We start from the raw sequence: 18,372 nt of genomic DNA on the forward strand, positions 1-18,372 counted from the left end.
GCAGCGTGTACCCATGCACCATGCAACTGCATGGTGTGCAACCGTGCAATGTGCACCGTGCAACCATGGGGTGTGCAACCATGCAGCGTGCAAACGTGCACTTTGCACCATGCACCGTGCAAGTGCGTGGTGTGCAACCGTGCAGCGTGCACCCACGGGGTGTGCCCCGTGCAACCGTGCAACCGTGCAAATATTTGGTGTGCAACCGTGCACTGTGCAGCGTGCAACCGGGGGGGCGGGTGTGCAAGCGTGCCCCGTGCCCCCGCAGGCCGTGCACCGGGGCCGGGCCGCGCATACCGGGGCCGGCAGGTGCCGGGCCCGGAGCCCAGCGACCACCCGACACCGGGGGCGGATCCCGGGGGGGGGGGTCCCAGAGGGGTCTCCCCGCTCCCGGCAGCGCCCGGCCCCCCCTCGGTTCCACCGGACCCAGCCCGGTCCCGGTCCCGGTGCCCCCCCCCCCATATCCCTGGTCTCGGTCCCGGTGACCCCCCCCCCAATTCCCCTGCCCTGCTCTGAGCCCCCCCGGTCCCCCCCGGTTCGGTCCCCCCCCCCCGGTCCCCCCTCGGTGCCCTCGGGCCCCCCGTGGCCGGGCGGGGCGGGGGCGGGCCCGGGGGGGGCCCGGGGGCGATAAAGGCCGGGGGCGGCCCCGGTGCTCGCCGCCAGCCCCCGCCGGTGCCGCTCCGCCCGCTCCGCTCCGCGCCCCCCAGGTAAGCCCCGAGCCCCCCCCCCACGCCCCCCCCCACCCCCCGGTCCCGGCAGCACCGGACCCCCCCGGTGGGACCCCCCCCCCCCCGGTGCCAACCGGACCCCCCCTGGGTTAACGGGAACCGGGTGAGACCCCCCCCCTGCGGTGAGACCCCCCCCTCGTTGGGAACCCCCCCCCCCGTGGGACCCCCCCCCGGTGCCAACCGGACCCCCCCCGGTTAACGGGAACCGGGTGAGACCCCCCCCCGGTGGAAACCCCCCCCTCGGTGGGAACCCCCCCAGGTGAGCCCCCCCCCGCTGGGAACCCCCCGGGACCGACCCCGGGACCGGGACCTTTTCCCCCCCCCCCCCCCGGTGCCCCGTTGTTGCCCCCCCCCCCCCCCAGCCCCGGGCTATAAAAAGCCCCCGCGCAGCCCCGGCCAAATCTGGCCCGGCCACGCCCCCTCCCCATAGCCCCGCCCACAAGAGCCCCGCCCACCGTGGCCCCTCCCCCTGGGGACCACGCCCATATCGTGGCCACGCCCCCCCCCCTCCGTGTCCCACCCCCATGTGCCCAGCCCCTGTTCCTGGGCTGATTGGGTGGTTGCGACGTGCCCCGTGTCGCGACATGCCCCATGTCGTGATGTGCCCCATGTCGCGACATACCCCATGTTGCGACATGTCCCGTGTCGCGACACGCCCCCCGACTGCAGTGCCCAGGCTGTCCTGGTGGCTGTGACCCTCCCTGTGTGACGATGTGCCCCCTATCGTGACATGCCCTGTGTCATGACATGACATGCCCCGTGTCACGACGTGTCCCCATAACTGCTGTGCCCAGGCTGTCCTGGTGGCCCTGCCATACCCTGTCCTGTGCCCCATGTCACGATATGCCCCGTGTCACGATATGCCCCATGTCACGATATGCCCCATGTCATGCTGTGCCCAATGTTGTGCCATGCCCGGAGCCAGGGCTGTACTGGTGGCTGTGCCACATCCTGCTCTGTGTCCCATGTCATGACATGCCCCATGTCACGACATGCCCTGTGTCACCCCATGCTCTGTGTCGTGCCATGCCGCCTGTCACCCATGTCGAACCACCCTGTGTCACGCCATGTCCCATGTCATGCTGTGTCCCATGTCACCCTGTCACGCCGTGTCCCATGTCAAACCATGCCCCGTGTCACTCTGTGTCATGCCATGTCCCGTGTCATAGTGTCCCATGTCACACCATATCCCATGTCACATCATGTCATGCCATGTCACACCATGTCACCCCCTCTCATGCCATGTCACGCCATGTCACACCATGTCACACCATGTCCCCTGTCATGCTGTGTCCCCTGTCACACCATGTCACCTCATGTCATGCTATGTCACACCACGTCACACTGTCATCCCCCTCACACCATATCGTGCCATGTCACGCCGTGTCACACCACGTCACCCCATGTCACACTGTGTCACCCCCCCCACATGCCATGTCATGCCATGTCACACCGTGTCACCCCCACATGCCATGTCATGCCATGTCACATCACATCACACCATGTCATGCCGTGTCACCCCCCTCATGCTCTGTCACCCCATATCACACCATGTCATGCCCTGTCACACCATGTCATGCTGTGTCATGCCATGTCACACCATATCACTCCATGTCACGCCATGTCACACCGTGTCACCCCAACTCACGCCGTGTCACCCCCACATGCCGTGTCACCCCATGTCACCCCCCCCCACTCCATGTCATGCCGTGTCAGCCCATGTCACGCCATGTCACGCCATGTCACACCATGTCACCCCATGTCACGCCATGTCACGCTGTCACCCCCACATGCTGTGTCACCCCATGTCACCCCCCTCACCCCGTGTCACGCCATGTCACCCCATGTCACGCCGTGTCATGCCATGTCACACCATATCACTCCATGTCACGCCATGTCACGCTACATCACACCATATCACCCCATGTCATGCCGTGTCACGCCGAGTCACCCCATCTCACGCCGTGTCACCCCCACATGCCGTGTCACCCCATGTCACACCATATCACACCATGTCACCCCGTGTCACGCCATGTCCCGCAGCCCGCCGCCATGCCGTTCAGCAACACCCACAACAAGCACAAGCTGAAGTTCTCGGCCGAGGAGGAGTTCCCCGACCTCTCCAAGCACAACAACCACATGGCCAAGGTGCTGACCCCCGCCCTCTACCAGCGCCTGCGCGACAAGGAGACCCCCAGCGGCTTCACGCTGGACGACGTCATCCAGACCGGCGTCGACAACCCCGGTGCGCGCGGCCCCGGTGTCCCCAAGTGCCACTGTCCCCAAGTACCATTGTCCCCAGTGCCCTGGTTCCTTGACCCCAGCCCAGTTCCATCACTGGTGCCCCAGTGCCACTGTCCCCAAGTGCCATTGTCCCCGGTGCCCTGCTTCGTTGTCTCCAGCCCAGTTCCATCACTGGTGCCCCAGTGCCCTGGTCCATTGACCCCAGTGCCATCTCCAGTTCCCCAGTCAACTGTCCCCCGTGCCCCAGTCAATTGTCCCCATGCCATCCCCAGTGCCCCAGTGCCATTGTCCCTGGTGCCATTGTCCCCAGTGTCATCCCCAGTGCCATTGTCCCCAGTGCCATTGTCTCCGAGCCATCCCCAGTTCCCCAGTGCCACCGTCCCCATGCCATCCCTGGTCCCCCAGTGCCATTGTCCCTGGTGCCATTATCCCCGTGCCATTCCCAGTGCCCCAGTGCCACTGTCGATGGTGCCATTGTCCCCATTGCCATTGTCCCCGTGCCATCCCTGGTGCCCCAGTGCCATTGTCCTTGTACCATTATCCCCATACCATCCCCAGTGCCCCAGTGCCATTGTCCCCAGTGCCATTGTCCCTGGTCCCCCAGTGCCATTGTCCCCATGCCATTCCCAGTGCCCCAGTGCCATTGTCCCTGTGCCATTGTCCCCCTCGCCGCGTGCCACTGACCCCCCCCACCCCACAGGACACCCCTTCATCATGACGGTGGGCTGCGTGGCCGGGGACGAGGAGTCCTACGAGGTGTTCAAGGAGCTCTTTGACCCCGTCATCCAGGACCGCCACGGCGGCTACAAACCCACCGACAAGCACCGCACCGACCTCAACCACGAGAACCTCAAGGTGCTGCCGGGGGGGGGCGTATTTGGGGTGGGGGGGGGATGTGGGGGGGGCGTGGGGGGTGGGGAGCAATGGGGTTTGGGTGGGGAGGTGATATGGGGTGGGGGTATGGGGGGGATTTGGGGATATGGGGGTGTTTGGGGATATGGGGATTTGGGGATTGGGGGGTTGGGATGTGGGGGGAATTTGGGGATTGGGGGAGGGTTTGGGGACGTGGGGGGGATTTGGGGACATGGGGGGGGATTTGGGGATCGGGGGAGGGATTTGGGGACATGGGGGAGAATTTGGGGACATGGGGGAGGATTTAGGGTTTGGGGGGGGGGATTGGGGGATCGAGGGGGTTTGGGGACATGGGGGGGGGATTTGGGGATGGGGGGGAGGATTTGGGGATTGGGAGGGGTTGGAGACATGGGGAGGATTTGGGGAAATTGGGGGAGGATTTGTGGACATGGGGGGGGATTTAGGGGCATGAGGGGAATTTGGGGATCAGGGGAGGGTTTGGGGATACGGGGGGTGGGTTGGAGGGGATTTGGGGGTTGGGGGAGGATTTGTGGACATGGGGGGGGATTTAGGGGCATGGGGGGGATTTGGGGATCGGGGAGGGGTCACTCAGACGGGTGCTGCGTGCAGGGGGGCGAGGACCTGGACCCCAAATACGTGCTGAGCAGCCGCGTGCGCACCGGACGCAGCATCAAGGGGTACTCCCTGCCCCCCCACTGCAGCCGGGGGGAGCGGCGCGCCATCGAGAAGCTGTCCGTCACCGGTGAGGGGGCGTGGCCTGCCGGAGGGGGGCGTGGCCTGTTGGGAGGGGCGTGGCCTGTCGGAGGGGGGCGTGGTCAGATGGAAAGGGGCGTGGTCTATGAAATGGGGCGTGGTCAGATGGGAGGGCTGGGGTAGGAGGGGAGGTCAGAGTGGGGGCGTGGCCTATGGGGTGGGCGTGGCCTATGGGGTGTGGGCGTGGCCTCTGGGGGCGTGGTCTCGGTGTTGGGGTTTGCAGGCGTGGTTGTTGGGGGGCGTGGCTTTAAGGCAAGGGGCGTGGCTTCTGCCTGTGGGCGTGGCTTGCAGGCACGTGTTGACTGCTGGCTTGGGGGCGTGGCCTCTGGGTGTGGGCGTGGCCTCTGGGTGTGGGCGTGGCCTCTGGGTGTGGGCATGGCAGGGAGAGCCACGGGGCGTGGCTTGCATGAAAGGGGGCGTGGTCATTATGCATGTGGGCGTGGCTTATGAATATGGGCGTGGCTTACAGCTGCGGTCACACGTGTTCGGGGGCGTGGCTTGCGGGCTCGGGGGCGTGGCCTCCGAGCTGTGGGCGTGGCTTCTGCACGTGGGGGCAGGCGTGGCCGGGCGTGGCATGGGCGTGGCGGGGTGGGCGTGGCCTGGGCGTGTCCTGACCACGCCCCCTCAGCCCTGAACAGCCTGGAGGGGGAGTTCAAGGGGAAATACTACCCGCTGAAGGCCATGACGGAGCAGGAGCAGCAGCAGCTGATCGACGACCACTTCCTCTTCGACAAGCCCGTCTCGCCCCTGCTGCTGGCCTCCGGCATGGCCCGCGACTGGCCCGACGCCCGCGGCATCTGGTGGGCACCCGGGGGGGGACACATGGGGTGGGGGGGGCCACATGGGGTGGGGGCACCCCCAAACCCACCCCCCGTCCCTGCTAAGGGGATGAAATGGGAGCCCAAAGTTTGGGGTGTTCCCAAATGTAGGGGGGTGGGTGTGGGGCTGAGGGTGTTTTGGGGGTGCAGGGCGTGGGGGGGGGGCACATGGGGTGGGGGCACCCCCGAAACCCACCCCTTGTCCCTGCTAAAGGGGTGAAATGGGAGCCCAAAATTTGGGGTGTTCCCAAATGTAGGGGGGTGGGTGTGGGGCTGGGGGTGTTTTGGGGGTGCAGGGAGTGGGGGGGCCACATGGGGTGTGGGGGGGGCACATGGGGTGGGGGCACCCCCAAACCCACCCCCCGTCCCTGCTAAGGGGATGAAATGGGAGCCCAAAGTTTGGGGTGTTCCCAAATGTAGGGGGGTGGGTGTGGGGCTGAGGGTGTTTTGGGGGTGCAGGGCGTGGGGGGGGGGCACATGGGGTGGGGGCACCCCCGAAACCCACCCCTTGTCCCTGCTAAAGGGGTGAAATGGGAGCCCAAAATTTGGGGTGTTCCCAAATGTAGGGGGGTGGGTGTGGGGCTGGGGGTGTTTTGGGGGTGCAGGGAGTGGGGGGGCCACATGGGGTGGGGGGGGCCACGTGGGGTGGGGAACCCCCCCAAACCCACCCCCCATCCCTGCTAAAGGGGTGAAATGGGAGCCCAAAATTTGGGGTGTTCCCAAATGTAGGGGGGTGGGTGTGGGGCTGAGGGTGTTTTGGGGGTGCAGGGCGTGGGGGGGGGGCACATGGGGTGGGGGCACCCCCCAAACCCACCCCCCATCCCTGCTATGGGGGTGAAATGGGAGCCCAAAGTTTGGGGTGTCCCCAAATGTAGGGGGGTGAGTGTGGGGCTGGGGGTGTTTTGGGGGTGCAGGGGGCACCCGAAGGTGTGGGGGGTGCTGAGGGTGCCCCCCCCCCCGCAGGCACAATGACAACAAGACCTTCCTGGTGTGGGTGAACGAGGAGGACCACCTCCGCGTCATCTCCATGGAGAAGGGGGGCAACATGAAGGAGGTCTTCAGGCGCTTCTGCGTCGGCCTCAAGAAGGTGGGGAAGGGGCTGGGGGGGGTCGTGGGGGGACGTGGGGGGGATGTGGGGGGGATGTGGGGGGGGTGGGAGGTCTCGGGGAGGTGGGAGCAGGCCCGTGGGGGTGATGTGTTGGGGGCTGGGGGCGTGGGGATTAGGGCTTGGGGGGGGGTATGGGGGAAATGGGGATTGGGATATGGGGACATGGGGCTATGGGATTAGGGTTTGGGAGGACATGGGTGGAACAGGGATTAGGGTATGGGGGATGTGGGGATTAGGGTTTGGGGGGGTTTGGGGGAAATGGGGATTGGGATATGGGGGACATGGGGATACGGGATTAGGGTTTGGGAGGACATGGGGGGCACAGGGATTAGGGTATGGGGGACATGGGGATTAGGACAGGGGAAACAGGGATTAGGGTGTGGGGATATGGGGGATGTGGGGATTAGGGCATGGGGGACACAGGGATTAGGATATGGGGGATGTGGGGATTAGGGCAGGGAAAACAGGAATTAGGGCATGGGGATATGGGGGGTGTGGGGATTAGGACAGGGAAGACAGGGATTAGGGCATGGGGATATGTGGGGTGTGGGGATTAGGGCATTGGGGGACATGGGGATATGGGATTAGGGTTTGGGAGGACATGGGGGGCACAGGGATTAGGATGTGGGGGACATGGGGATTAGGACAGGGGAAACAGGGATTAGGGTGTGGGGATATGGGGGATGTGGGGATTAGGGCATGGGGACACAGATTAGGGCATGGAGGGACATGGGAGATAAGGGGATTAGGGCACAGGGATCACGAGGATTAGGGCATGGGGAGACATGGGGGACACAGGGATTAGGGCATGGGGGATTTGGGAACTAGGGCATAGGAGGACAATGGGGATTGGGGGGAAATGGGGAAATGAGGATTGGGATTTGGGGGACATGGAGATTGGGGCATTGGGGGGACATCGGGACTGGGGCATCGGGGGACAGGGGGGATATGGGCACTGGGGGAGGGACATGGGGATTAGGGCTTTGGGGGTTATAGGGGACAGGATTTGGGGATTTGGGGATTTGGGGATTTGGGGATTTAGGGATATGGGGAGCTGGGGGGGGGTGTCCATGACCCCGTGCCGTGTCCCCCCCCCGCCCCCGTCCCCTACAGATCGAGGAGATCTTCAAGAAGGCCGGGCACCCCTTCATGTGGACCGAGCACCTGGGCTACATCCTGACCTGCCCCTCCAACCTGGGCACGGGGCTGCGCGGCGGCGTCCACGTCCGCCTGCCCAAACTCAGCCAGCACCCCAAATTCGAGGAGGTGCTCAAGCGCCTCCGCCTCCAGAAGCGCGGCACAGGTCGGGATGGGGGGCACGGGGGATATGGGGTTGGGGGCGTGGGATTAAGGGGAAGGGGGCGTGGGGTGCTTGGATGCGTGGTATTGGGGCTGGGGGTAAAGGGTTTGGGTATGGGGACAAGGGGGTGTCAGGGGGTGGGGATATGAAGGGGTAAGGGCATGGGGCGCAGGGGTGTGGGGTTGTAGGGACACACGTGGGTATAGGGATGTGGGTATGAGGGAACAGGGATATGGAGATTTAGGGACATGGGGCACGTGGGCACAGGGATGGGGGGTGTGGGGACACAGAGACATCGGGCACCCATGGGTATAGGGACATGGGACGCGTGGGTACAGGGACATGGGGATTTAGGGAAAAAGGGACATGGGGCACATAGATATAGGGATATGGGGGTGTAGGGACATGGGACAGATGGGCACAGGGACTTGGGGATTTAGGAACATGGGGACATGGGGCACATGGGCACAGGGATATGGGGTTTTAGGGACACAAGGACATGGGGATTTAGGGACATGAGGCACAGGTGGGCACAGGGATATGGGGTTTTAGGGACACAGGGCACATAAATATAGTGATATGGGGATGTAGGGACACAGATTTAGGGACATGAGGCACATGTGGGTGGGTACAGGGATGTGAAGATTTAAGGACTCTGGGACATGGGGCACACAGGCACAGGGATATTGGGGTGCAGGGACATGGGGACACATGGGTAGAGGGACTGGGGGATTTAGGGACATGGGGCACAGACATAGGGATATGGGGATGTAGGGACATGGGGACGTGGGGATTTAGGGACAAAGGGACATGGGGCACATGGGCGCAGGGACATTGGGATTTGGGGACACAAGGCACATGGAGGTACAGGGACGTGGGGATTTAGGGACACAGGGACATGGGGCACATGGGGATATGGGGGATTTAGGGACACATGGCCATGGGGATATGGGGACACAGGGACACGGGGCTCAATCCCAAGGGACACAGGGCTGCGGGGTCCAGGACCGGGTGGAATGGGGACAGGGGCGTTGGGACACGAGGATGGGGGGGGGGCTGTGAGGGCTGAACCCCCCCCCCAAATTTGGCCACCCCCAGGCGGCGTGGACACGGCGGCCGTGGGCGCCGTTTTCGACATCTCCAACGCCGACCGCTTGGGATTTTCGGAGGTGGAGCAGGTGCAGATGGTGGTGGACGGCGTCAAGCTCATGGTGGAGATGGAGAAGAAGCTGGAGCAGAACCAGTCCATCGACGACATGATCCCGGCCCAAAAATAGGGCCCCCCCCCACCCCCCCCACACCCCTTACCCCATTTACGACCCCCCAACCCTTTTACCCGGTTCCCACCGGCGCAGCTGCAATAAAAACGCCGCTGGCCCCCAGTTCTGCACCCAGGTGTCCGGGGTGCTCCTTTTTTTTGGGGGGGGGGGCACCCAAATCTCTGGGGACATCGCCCACACCCCCCGTGCCACCTGGGGGGGTCTGGGTGCGACGGGTGCCAGGCAAGACAGCCACGGGTCTCCTATGTTTATTGGGGCCGGGGTACAAACCGGGGCAGGAATAACTTAAAAATGTGCCAGGGTTGGAGGGGGGGGGACAGGGGGCGGCGCTGGGACCCCAGACCTTATTTACAGGGCTGTACAGGGCTGGGGGGGGGGGGGGAAAGGGGGGGTATGGGGACACCCCCCAGGGGCAGCGGTGACCCCGGAGCCCGCGTCCCCAAAGCTGAGGATGCTGATGGCCCCAAGGGGATGCTGGCAGTGACACAGCCCCCAGAATTTTTTTTGGGGGGGGGGGTAAAGGGGATGTCCCAGTGCCGAACCATCCCTTTGGGGGGGTCCCAGTCCCTTGTCGGGGGGGTCCCAGTTCCTTGTCGGGGGGGTCCCAGCTCCCGGGTGCTGCACCCAAAGCCTCCTTGGGGAGGGTGGGGGGCTGGATGCGGGGAGGGGGCTCCAGCGCCGACACAACCCCTGGGGGTGGGGTGTGTGCGGGGGGGGTCTTGGTGCCCCCCCACCCCCCAAAAAAAAAACAAAAAACAAAAAAAAAAACCACCCCCACATCTCCAGCTCCCGGCTCCAACCAGGATGAGATTTGGGGTGGCCGATGTAGGGCGGCGGCCGCGTCCCCCCACACCCCAAAAAGAAAGCTGGGGAGGGGGGGCTCGGAGTAAAAGGGGGGGGGGGATGAGAGGGAAAAGGGGGGGGTCCCTTAGAGCTGCAGCTGGCCGGCCACGCGGGCTAGGGTGGCTCGGAAAGCCCCGGCGGTGCCGGCCAGGCGTCGGAAGAGGACGCCGTGGACGCCGAGGCGTTGGAGCCGGCAAACCTCGGCCTCGAAGTGGCAGAAGAGCTCGCTGGGCCCCCGGTCGTGGGTGCAAGAGAGGAGGAAGGGTTGGGGCTGGCGAGCCCGGCAACCGGCCGAGAGGGTGGCCTGGGTCAACGCCGCCATCACCGCCTCGGGGGGCCGGGCGCTCGTCACCCTCACATGCCAGGGACATCGGAGCAGCCGGGGTTGGGCTTCCTTTTGATCCCAAGGTAGATGGCAACTGGGGGGGGGGGGAAGGAAGGGGTTAAGGGGGGGTTTTGGGTATCTGGGGGGGGGTTGGGGGGTGTAAAGGGGGGGTATGGGGCTCTCGGGAGGGTTTGGGGGGGGTATGGGGGGTATAATGGGGAGTACTGGGGGGCTATGGGGCGCTAGAGAGGGTTTGGGGGCTTTAAAGGGGGGGGTATGGGGCACTCAGGAGGGTTTGGGGTGGGTATGAGGGGTATAATGGGGGATACTGGGGGGCTATGGGGCGCTAGAGAGGGTTTGGGGTGGGTATGGGGGGTATAATGGGGGTACTGGGGGGCTGCAGGACACTGGAGAGGGTTTGGGGGCTGTAAAGGGGGGACTATGGGGCATTGGGGAGGGCTTGGGGGGATATAGGGGTGGGTATGGGGGCTCTAAAGGGGGGTACTGGGGGCTACGGGGCACTGGAGAGGGTTTGGGGGGGTAGGGGGGTTGTAAATGGGGGATATGGGGCACTGGGGAGGGTTTGGGGTGGGTATGGGGGGCATAATGGGGGGTACTGGGGGGCTATGGGGCGCTAGAGAGGGTTTGGGGGCTTTAAAGGGGGGTGCAGGGGAGTTATGGGGCACTCAGGAGGGTTTGGGGTGGGTATGGGGGGTATAATTGGGGGTATTGGGGGGCTGGAGGGCACTAGTAGAGGGTTTGGGGGGTTATGGGGGCTATAAAAGGGGGTACTGGGGGGCTATGGGGCACTGGGGAGGGCTTGGGGGGATATAAGGGTGGGTATGGGGGCTATAAAAGGGGAGTACTGGGGGGCTGTGGGGCACTGGAGAGAGTTTGGGGGGGGTATGAGGGGTTGTAAAGGGGGGGTATGGGGGGTATAATGGGGGGTTTTGGGGGGCTGTGGGGCACTGGGGAGTGTTTGGGGGGGGTGGGGGCTATAATGGGGGGTTTTGGGGGGCTGCAGGGCACTAGTGGAGGGTTTGGGGGGGTATGGGGCATTGGGGAGGGCTTGGGGGGATATAGGGGTGGGTATGGGGGCTCTAAAGGGGAGTACTGGGGGGCTATGGGGCACTGGAGAAGGTTTGGGGGGGGTAAGGGGGTTGTAAAGGGGGGGGTATGGGGCACTGGGGAGGGTTTGGGGGGGTATGGGGGGTATAATGGGGGATACTGGGGGGCTATGGGGCACTGGAGAGGGTTTGGGGGGGTATGGGGGGTATAATGGGGGATACTGGGGGGCTATGGGGCACTGGAGAGGGTTTGGGGGGGGTATGGGGGCTGTAAATGGGGGTTCAGGGGGCTATGGGGCTCTCGGGAGGGTTTGGGGGGGTATGGGGGGTATAATGGGGAGTACTGGGGGGCTATGGGACGCTAGAGAGGGTTTGGGGGCTTTAAAGGGGGGTACTGGGGGGCTGTGGGGCACTAGAGAGGGTTTGGGGTGGATATGGGGGGTACTGGGGGGCTAGAGAGAGGGTTTGGGGGGTATGGGGGCTGTAAAAGGGGGTGCAGGGGGGCTATGGGGAGGGCTTGGGGGGATATAGGGGTGGGTATGGGGGCTCTAAAAGGGGGGTACTGGGGGGCTATGGGGCACTGGGGAGGGTTTGGGGTGGGTATGGGGGGTATAATAGAGGGTTTTGGGGGGGTTATGGGGCACTGGAGAGGATTTGGGATGGGTAGGGGGGCTGTAAAAGGGGGTGCAAGGGGGCTTATGGGGCACTGGGGAGGGTTTTTGGGGTATAATTGGGGGTTTTGGGGGGCTTGGGGTGGGTATGGGGGCTCTAAAGGGTGTATGGGGCATCGGGGGGGGGCCCTAAGGTGGCATTAGGGACAATAAGGGGGGGGGTCATGGGGGGTAAAAAGGGGGCCCAGGACACTTTGGGGTGGGGCTGGGACCTCACGGGGTGGCAGGGGGCTGGGGGGGGGGGGCATGGAGCTTTGGGGGGGGTGGGGGGGGGGCTCCAACCCCCCCCCCCTCCCCGGGGGGGGGCAGCACCCACCTTGTGAGCGCAGATCCCCCGATTCTCTCAGGTTCGTCTGCGACCCTGGGTGGGGAAGGGGGTGTTAAGGGGGGGGGGGCTGTGCCCTATGCCCCCCCCCCCCCCAAATTTTGGGTGTGGGGGGGGGGGCACTGCCTGCCACCCCCACCCATTTTGGGCACCCTTATCCCTGTTTTCGGGACCCTGCCCCCCCCCACCCCCCCATTTTAGGGGTTCACCTCCCCCAAAACTACACCCAATTTATTTATTTTTGGGGGGGGGGCACACAGGACACCCCCCCCCAGCATCACATCCATTTGGGGGGGGGCACCACCGCAAACTGGGGGGAGACCACCCCCCTCAGGGGGGGGCATGCCTATTTTTTGGGGGGGATACCTATTATTTTTGGGGGGGGGGCACCATCCCCTATGCAAGTCTCACCCCCCCCCAGACCCATTTTGCCCCCCCCCCCGCCCCCAAATTTGAAGGGCAGCCCCCCCCCCAAGGACATGCCCGATGTGGGGGGGGCACCCCCCAGACCCGCACCCCTTTTAGGGGGTGCCCCCCCCCCCCCCCCAAACTGGGCACCACACCTGGGTGCTGCCCCCCCCCCAGTCCCTTGGGTGGGGGGCACCGCTGTGACCCCCCCCCCCGGCCCCCCCAGCGACAGCAAAGGGCGAGAGGCAGAGAGAGAGAAGGGACAGGAGCGAAGCAAGAGGGTACTGGTGGCACTGGGACCAGTACTGGTGGCACTGGGACAGGTACTGGGACACTGGTGGCACTGGGATGGGTGCTGATGGCACCAGTAGGGCACTGGTGGCACTGGGATGGGCACCTAAAGGGGCATTGGAACCAGTACTGGCCCCAAAATGGGCACTGGGATTGGCACTGGTGGCACTGGGATGGGCACTACTGGCACCCCAATGGGCACAGGGATGTTGGAGGCACTGGGAAGGCACTGGTGGCACTGGGATGGGCACTACTGGCACCCCAATGGGCACTGGTGGTACTGGGACAGACACTGCTGGTACCCAAATGGGCACTGTGGGATGCTGGTGGCACTGGGATTGGCACTGGTGGCACTGGGATGGGTACCAGGATACTGGGAGCACTGGGATGGGCACTGGTGGCACCCCAATGGGCACCGGGATGGGCACTGGTGGCACTGGGATGGGCCCTGGTGGCACCCCAATGGGCACCAGGATGCTGGAGGCACTGGGACGGGCACTAGGATGCTGGTGGCACCGGGAGGAGCACTGGTGGCACTGGGAGGGGGCATCAGGATACTGGTGGCACCGGGACAGCCACTGCTGGCACCGGGAGGGGCACTGGGATGCTGGTGGTACTGGGATGGGCCCTGGTGGCACCCCAATTGGTACTGGGATGCTGTTGGCACCGGGATGGGCACCAGGATGCTGGTGGCACCGGGACGGGCCCTGATGGCACCCCAAAGGGTACTGGGATGCTGGTGGCACCGGGACGGGCACCGGGATACTGGTGGCACCGTGATGGGCACTGGGATGGGCATTGGGATACCGGTGGCACCAGGATGGTCACTGGTGGCACTGGGATGGGCACCAGGATACTGGTGGCCCCGGGACGGGCACTGGTGGCACCCCAATGGGTACTGGGATACTGGTGGCACTGGGATGGGCACCGGGATACTGGTGGCACCGGGACAGTCACTGGTGGCACTGGGATGGGCACCGGGATGCTGGTGGCCCCGGGATGGGCACTGGTGGCACTGGGACAGACCCTGGTGGCACCGGGGTGGGCATTGGGATACTGGTGGCACTAGGACGGTCACTGGTGGCACCGGGATGGTCACCGGGATGCTGGTGGCACCGGGACGGGCCCTGGTGGCACCCCAATGGGCATTGGGATACTGGTGGCACCGGGACGGTCACTGGTGGCACTGGGACGGGCCCTAGTGGAACTGGGATGGGCACCAGGATGCTGGTGGCACCGGGACGGGCATTGGGATACCGGTGGCACCGGGACGGGCACTGGTGGCACCGGGGTGGTCATTGGGATACTGGTGGCACCGGGATGGGCACCGGGATACTGGTGGCACTGCGATGGGCACTGGGATGGGCATTGGGATACCGGTGGCACCGGGACAGTCACTGGTGGCACCGGGATGGGTATTGGGATACTGGTGGCACCGGAATTGGCACTGGTGGCACTGGGATGGGCACCAGGATGCTGGTGGCACTGGGATGGGTGATGGTGGCAACCCAATGGGCATTGGGATGCTGGTGGCACCGAGATGAGCACCAGGATACTGGTGGCACCGGGACGGGCACTGGGATACTGGTGGCACCCCAACGGGTACTGGATGCTGTTGGCACCGGGATGGGCACCAGGATACTGGTGGCACTGGGCCAGTCACTGGTGGCACTGGGCCGTGCATCTTTGTCCCGGGTGACCCCCGGGGCCACCCCCGGGCACTTACTGATTTTGGCTCCTGGCGGCGTGGGGGTGCCCGACACGCACCTATTAGAGCTCTGCCGCTTAGAGGGGTCAAGAGTGACCCTAAAAGAGAGAGGAGGCGTTGAGCAGCCGCGCGGCGAGGGGGGGGGGACACAAAAAAAAAAAAACGGTGGGGGGGGGGGTCGGTGGGGGGGCACCGGCACGGGGTGGGGGGGTCCCTACCTGCGGCTCAGCTTGGAGGTCAGCTTGCTGAAGAGGTTGGAGGTGGCCCTGGAGCGGCTTTGGGGCAAGGGGGAGGCTTCGGGGGGTAAAGTCGGGGAAGGGGGGGCCCCGTTGGACCCCCCCCCGCCCCCCCCGGCACGCCGATCCCGGAGCTGGCCGCCGTGGAAGGTGCTGCGCACCGTGGTGCCCCGCGCCAGGCGGGCGCGCTCGGCCGAGCCGGCGGCGATGCTGTGGCTGGAGGGGGAGGCGGGGGGCACGCGGCCGGTGACGGAGCTGGGGGGGGGGTAAAAGAAGAGCGTTATGGGGTGGGGGGGGGTTTTTTAGAGACCCCCCCCCCCGGTGCTGTACCTGTTCTCCTTGCCGTTCTGCAGCAGCGAGTGGCGCTCGGTGCCCGGGCGCTCGGTGCAGACGTAGGTGTTCCTGCGCGCCATCACGCTGGAGGGGATGGTGTTCTGCACGGCACCCCCCCGCACGCTCAGACCCCCCTGCCCCCCCCCCAGCCCGGGTTTGGGGGGCTGGGGGCCCCCCCAGCCCGGTGGCTGAGCCCCATGGGTGTCCCCCCCCCCCCAAATCCTGGTACCCATGGGTGCCCCCTATCCTCGGCACCAAGCACTTGGACCCTGATTTATTGGTCCTTGGGGTGCCCCCCCCCGATTTATTAGTCCTTGGGGTGCCCCCCCCCGATTTATTAGTCCTTGGGGTGCCCCCACCCTGGTCTAGAGGTGCTGGGGGCCCCCCCCCAACCCGGTGGCTGAGCCCCATGGGTGTCCCCCCCCCCCCAAATCCTGGTACCCATGGGTGTCCCCTGTCCTCGGCACCGAGCACTTGGACCCTGATTTATTGGTCCTTGGGGTGCCCCCCCCCGATTTATTAGTCCTTGGGGTGCCCCCACCCGATTTATTGGTCCTTGGGGTGCCCCCACCCTGGTCTAGAGGTGTTGAGGGCCCCCCCCAGCCTGGTGGCTGAGCCCCATGGGTGTCCCCCCCCCCCCAAATCCTGGTACCCATGGGTACCCCCTATCCTCGGCACCGAGCCCTTGGGGTGCCCCCACCCTCATTTTTTGGTCCTGGGGGTGCCCCCCCCCCGATTTATTGGTGCTGGGGGTGCCCCACTATGGGTCCTGAGCCCCATGGGTGCCCCCACCCTGGTCTAGGGGTGCTGGGCCCCCCCCCAGCCCGGTATCTGAGCCCCATGGGTCCCCTGATCCTGCGCTGTTGGTACCCATGGGTGCCCCCTGTCCTCAGCACCAAGCCCTTGGGGTGCCCCCCCCAAAATATCGGTCCTTGGGGTGCCCCCACCCTGATCCTTGAACCCTATAGGTGCCCCCACCCTGGTCTAGGGGTGCTGGGGGCCCCCCCAACCCAGTGGCTGAGCCCCATGGGTGTCCCTCCCTCCTGATCCTGGTACCCATGGGTGCCCCCTGTCCTCAGCACCAAGCCCTTGGGGTGCCCCCCCCGAAATAATGGTCCTTGGGGTGCCCCCACCCTGATCCTTGAGCCCTATAAGTGACCCCACCCTGGTCTAGGGGTGCTGGGGCCCCCCCCAGCCCGGTGGCTGAGCCCCATGGGTGTGTCCCCCCCCCTCCCCAAATCCTGGGCTGTTGGTACCCATGGGTGCCCCCTGTCCTCAGCACCAAGCCCTTGGGGTGCCCCCCCCCAAAATATTGGTCCTTGGGGTGCCCCCCCCGATTTATTGGTCCTTGGGGTGCCCCCCCCTTATCCCTGAGCCCCATGGGTGCCCCCCCTGGTCCCTGAGCCCCATGGGTGCCCCCCCAACCTGGTGGCCCTTGGGGTGCCCCCCCTTAACCCTGACCCCACATATGCCCCCCCCCCCACAACACCCGGCCAGCCCCCTCCCCAAACCCCCTCCACCCCACAAACTCTCCCCACCCCTTTACACCCCCCAGGCACCCCTCACCCCTGTACCCCCCCCGCCTCACCCCTAAACCCCCCCCCTCACCCCTGTACCCCCCCCATACCCCCCCCTTTTTTTTGCCCCCCCCCCCTTGCCCACCGCGTTGCCGGCGCCGTCCTTGTGCCTTTCGGGGATTTCGGCCTTATTGGGGTTGTTGGCGCTGCTGACCATGGGGCTGGAGGGGGGGGGCATCCCTCGGCCGCCCCCCCCCACGCTGCAACTGGCCTTGCGGCCCGGCAGCCGCTCGTCCTTCAGCTCCCCCTCGCCCGCGCTTGTGGGGCTGCGTTTGGGGTGCGCCGGCACCGGAGAGGGGCCGCCTGCGGGGACCCCAAAAAGTAGGGGAAATTAGGGGGGGGGGGCGCCCCATAGGATGAGGGTGCTTGGGAGGGGGTGGGAAAAGCCCCTCGTGGGGATGTGGGGAGGTAGGGGGGGCCCAACCTGACCTGCACCCCAAAATGTGATGCCCACCCTGCCCTAAACCCCAAAATGTGATGCCCACCCTGCCCTAAATCCCAAAATGTGATGCCCACCCCACCCTGCACCCCAAAATGTGATGCCCACCCTGCCCTGCACCCCAAAATCGTGGTGCCCACCCTGCCCTGCACCCCATAAGCATGATGCTCACTCACCCTGCCCTACACCCCAAAACTGTGGTGCCCTCTCTGCCCCGCACCCCAAAACCTTGATGCTCACCCTTCTCTATACCCCAAAACCCCAAAATGTGATGCTCACCCTGCCCTGCACCCCAAAACCGTGACGCCCAACCTGCCCTGCACCCCACATTAAAGGGGCTGGGTGCCCACCCCATAAGCATGGAGCCCACCCTGCCCTGCACCCCAAAACTGTGATGCCCACCCTTTGCTATACCCCAAAACCTCACTGCCCCCTTTCCCTACAACCCCAAAACCACTAAGCCAACCCTTCCCCACACCCCAAAACCACGCTGCCCCCCCTCCCCTCCACCCCAAAACCACAAAGCCCATCCTCCCTTACAACCCCAAAACCCCCTCCCCTCCCCTCAACCCCCCCAAAACCCCCCCACCCCCTCCCCTTCCCCCCAACCCCCCAACCCCCCCCACCCCCTCCCCTTCCCCCCAAAACCCCCCAACCCCCCCCCACCCCTTCCCCTTCCACCCAAACCCCATACCCCCTTCCCATCCCCACCCCCCACCCCCTCTACCCCCACCCCCTAGGAGGGGGCTGTTGTGCCCCCCCCCGGTGCCCCCCCTCCACCCCCAACCCCCCAAACCCCCCCACCCCCTCCCCTTTCCCCCCAAACCCCCCAAAACCCCCAACCCCATACCCCTTCCAATCCCACCCCCCACCCCCTCTACCCCCACCCCCTAGGAGGGGGCTGTTGTGCCCCCCCCCGGTGCCCCCCCTCCACCCCCAACCCCCCCAACCCCCCCCCCCCCTTCCCCCCAAAACCCCCCCAAACCCCAACCCCATACCCCTTCCCATCCCCACCCCCACCCCCTCTACCCCCACCACCTAGCAG

General features: G+C 65.4%; 2 protein-coding genes across 2 annotated transcripts; one reads left to right on the top strand and one right to left on the bottom strand.

Moving 5' to 3' along the window:
* The first annotated feature begins 574 nt into the window (after window positions 1-574).
* Window positions 575-9,214, top strand: CKM (creatine kinase, M-type). Its single transcript, XM_068668776.1, has 8 exons — window positions 575-707; window positions 2,772-2,973; window positions 3,673-3,827; window positions 4,455-4,587; window positions 5,227-5,398; window positions 6,380-6,503; window positions 7,638-7,827; window positions 8,923-9,214. Exons 2-8 carry the CDS (start codon window positions 2,781-2,783, stop codon window positions 9,099-9,101), a joined length of 1,146 nt encoding a protein of 381 aa, XP_068524877.1. The 5' UTR covers window positions 575-707; window positions 2,772-2,780; the 3' UTR covers window positions 9,102-9,214.
* A 122-nt stretch (window positions 9,215-9,336) lies between these two features.
* Window positions 9,337-17,212, bottom strand: LOC137849240 (MAP/microtubule affinity-regulating kinase 4-like). Its single transcript, XM_068668777.1, has 5 exons — window positions 16,974-17,212; window positions 15,309-15,412; window positions 14,961-15,233; window positions 12,327-12,371; window positions 9,337-10,366 (listed from the first exon to the last, which is right to left on the bottom strand). Exons 1-5 carry the CDS (start codon window positions 17,064-17,066, stop codon window positions 10,033-10,035), a joined length of 849 nt encoding a protein of 282 aa, XP_068524878.1. The 5' UTR covers window positions 17,067-17,212; the 3' UTR covers window positions 9,337-10,032.
* Between the last annotated feature and the right edge of the window lie 1,160 nt (window positions 17,213-18,372).

The sequence above is a fragment of the Anas acuta genome, unplaced genomic scaffold, assembly GCF_963932015.1.
Source record: "Anas acuta unplaced genomic scaffold, bAnaAcu1.1 SCAFFOLD_363, whole genome shotgun sequence".
Taxonomy (NCBI): domain Eukaryota; kingdom Metazoa; phylum Chordata; class Aves; order Anseriformes; family Anatidae; genus Anas; species Anas acuta.

Bases quoted from the DNA above. Each gene is read 5' to 3' on its own strand.
- LOC137849240 (XM_068668777.1), bottom strand. From the start codon at position 17,066: ATGCCCCCCCCCTCCAGCCCCATGGTCAGCAGCGCCAACAACCCCAAT. The intron at 15,413-16,973 runs GTGGGCAAGGGG...GGTGCCGTGCAG, and splicing joins AGGACGGCGCCGGCAACGCG to AACACCATCCCCTCCAGCGT. The intron at 10,367-12,326 runs GTGGGTGCTGCC...CCCCCCCCCCAG, and splicing joins GGGGGATCTGCGCTCACAAG to TTGCCATCTACCTTGGGATC.
- CKM (XM_068668776.1), top strand. From the start codon at position 2,781: ATGCCGTTCAGCAACACCCACAACAAGCACAAGCTGAAGTTCTCGGCC. The intron at 6,504-7,637 runs GTGGGGAAGGGG...CGTCCCCTACAG, and splicing joins TCTGCGTCGGCCTCAAGAAG to ATCGAGGAGATCTTCAAGAA. The intron at 7,828-8,922 runs GTCGGGATGGGG...GGCCACCCCCAG, and splicing joins CCTCCAGAAGCGCGGCACAG to GCGGCGTGGACACGGCGGCC.